The 1818-nt window shown below is 49.3% G+C and overlaps 1 protein-coding gene across 2 annotated transcripts in view; it reads right to left on the bottom strand.

Moving 5' to 3' along the window:
- The window catches only part of AFAP1 (actin filament associated protein 1), a 93137-nt gene extending 91613 nt beyond the window's left edge, over positions 1 to 1524 (bottom strand). For both annotated transcript variants that reach the window (XM_007456867.1, XM_007456868.1), the window contains exon 1: positions 1394 to 1524. In XM_007456867.1, the coding sequence (XP_007456929.1) occupies positions 1394 to 1520 (127 nt within the window). In that variant the 5' untranslated portion in view covers positions 1521 to 1524. The remainder of the gene's footprint in view (positions 1 to 1393) is intronic.
- Positions 1525 to 1818: the final 294 nt, after the last annotated feature.

Below are 1818 nucleotides of genomic sequence, written 5' to 3'. Positions count from 1 at the left end.
CCCTCCCCCCGCCCCCCCCCCAACCCGCTCTCTCTCTTTCTCTCTCTCTCTCTCTCACTAAACTGGTTTGGACACTCCTCTTGGGTGTTCTCTTAACACTGATGCCCTCTCCCTGCTATTCTGTCTTACCCACTGTGCACAAAAGAGTTATTTAACACAGCAGGCCTGAGGCTGCTGTCTTTACAAGGGCTGGCATCTGGGAACGTGGCTTTCAGAAGTGTTCCCACCATTCCCTAATCGATAAGGTTGGTCTACTCTGCCTAGACTGTTTGGGCAAACAACATGATCTCACGCCAAACACCTGCTGTGAAGGCGAATTCTGTGTGCCAACCTGACTGGGCTCAGGGATGCTCAGAGAGCTAGTGGAACGTTATTTCTGGGTGTATCTGTGAGAATGTTTCTGGAAGAGATTAGCATTTGCGTTGCAGAACTCAAAAGGGGATGGTCCTCCCCAGTGTGGGCGGACATCATCCAACCTGTTGAGGACCTGAACAGAACAAACAGGCCGAGGAAGGGTGGGTGCACTCTCTCTGCTTGAGCCAAGTCGCCCATCTTGTCCTGCCCTCGGACGCTGGCGTTCTTAGTTCTCTGGCCAGCACTTGAACCGTCAGCACCCCTGACGCTCAGGCCTTTGGACTGGAACTGAATTACAGAACTGGCTTTCCTCAGTCTCAAGTTTTCAGAGGGCAGACTGTGGGACTTCTGAGCCTCTGTAATCACAGAAGCCAATCCCTACAACAAATCTCCTCTTTATCTCTATCTCTATCCCTCTATGCTATCGGTTCTCTTTCTCTGGGGAACCCTGACTAATACACCTGCTTTCCTGGGTGTCTGGGATTTTGGTACGTGCCAGGCGGAGGGTGCCTATGTGACCCGCCCCCAGTAAAGTCCTTGGGCACTGAGTCTCCAGTGAGCTTCCCTGAACAGAAACATTGCACACAGGCTGCTGCATTTTTGTTGCTGAGGGAAGAGTGTGATCTGTGTGACCCTCGTCGGAGAAGGAACATGAGTAGCCTGCACATGGGCCCCTCCAAGCTTGGCCTGAGTCTCTTCCCCTTATAATCTGGCCTTGAATCCTTACTACCCGTGTGATGAATCCCAGGCACGAGAAAGTACAACTCCTGCTGAGTCCTGCTAGCGAATCCCCCAATGTTGGGCGCTCTTAGGGACCCGCCCAACACACCTACTTCAAGCCTCACCCCTTAAGGTCTTTAACTTTCTAAATGCAGAGACTAACACAGTACCTGGCACACAGTAAGGCCTTCGATGACAACTTGATGAATGAATACATTCATTCATTCATGAATGTGTTCTGGAAAGATGAGAATTAAAGATGGCTTCGAGGCAAAAAGAGACTGGAAGAAGAAAGACTTGCGGTTTGAATGAGACGTACCTTTGGATGACTGTATCCTCAGCAGGATGTCTGTGATAACTGCCTTTTTCTCCCTGACAGTTGAGGTTAGATATTCATGGTCCAGGAGTTCAAGAAAGAGACGAAGTTCAACGATTAACTCTTCCATTGCTGAAAACAAAGGAGAGAGGAAAGGTTCTATGAGACCCACCAATTTGTAAATGTCAAAACACGAATGCTAAATTTTACTCAAAGTATTTCGTTTTTAGCTTGATGGCTGAATATTGTTTTCCAACAGAAACACAAGCTAGCTGAAACCGGGGCGTCTAAAAGATTCACGCATCATCTTCTAGACAAATGTGCTCCTCCATCACTTCTGCTCTGAGGCAGAGGTGTTCGGCTGGGAGAAGCCCCAGAGCCACACTGCCAACAGATGGAGTCACGACCCAAGAGCCTGACAGCATCAT

Source organism: Lipotes vexillifer, unplaced genomic scaffold (assembly GCF_000442215.2).
Source record: "Lipotes vexillifer unplaced genomic scaffold, Lipotes_vexillifer_v1.1 scaffold63, whole genome shotgun sequence".
Classification (NCBI taxonomy): Eukaryota; Metazoa; Chordata; class Mammalia; order Artiodactyla; family Lipotidae; genus Lipotes; species Lipotes vexillifer.
This window is presented reverse-complemented; position numbering and strand designations above follow the sequence as displayed.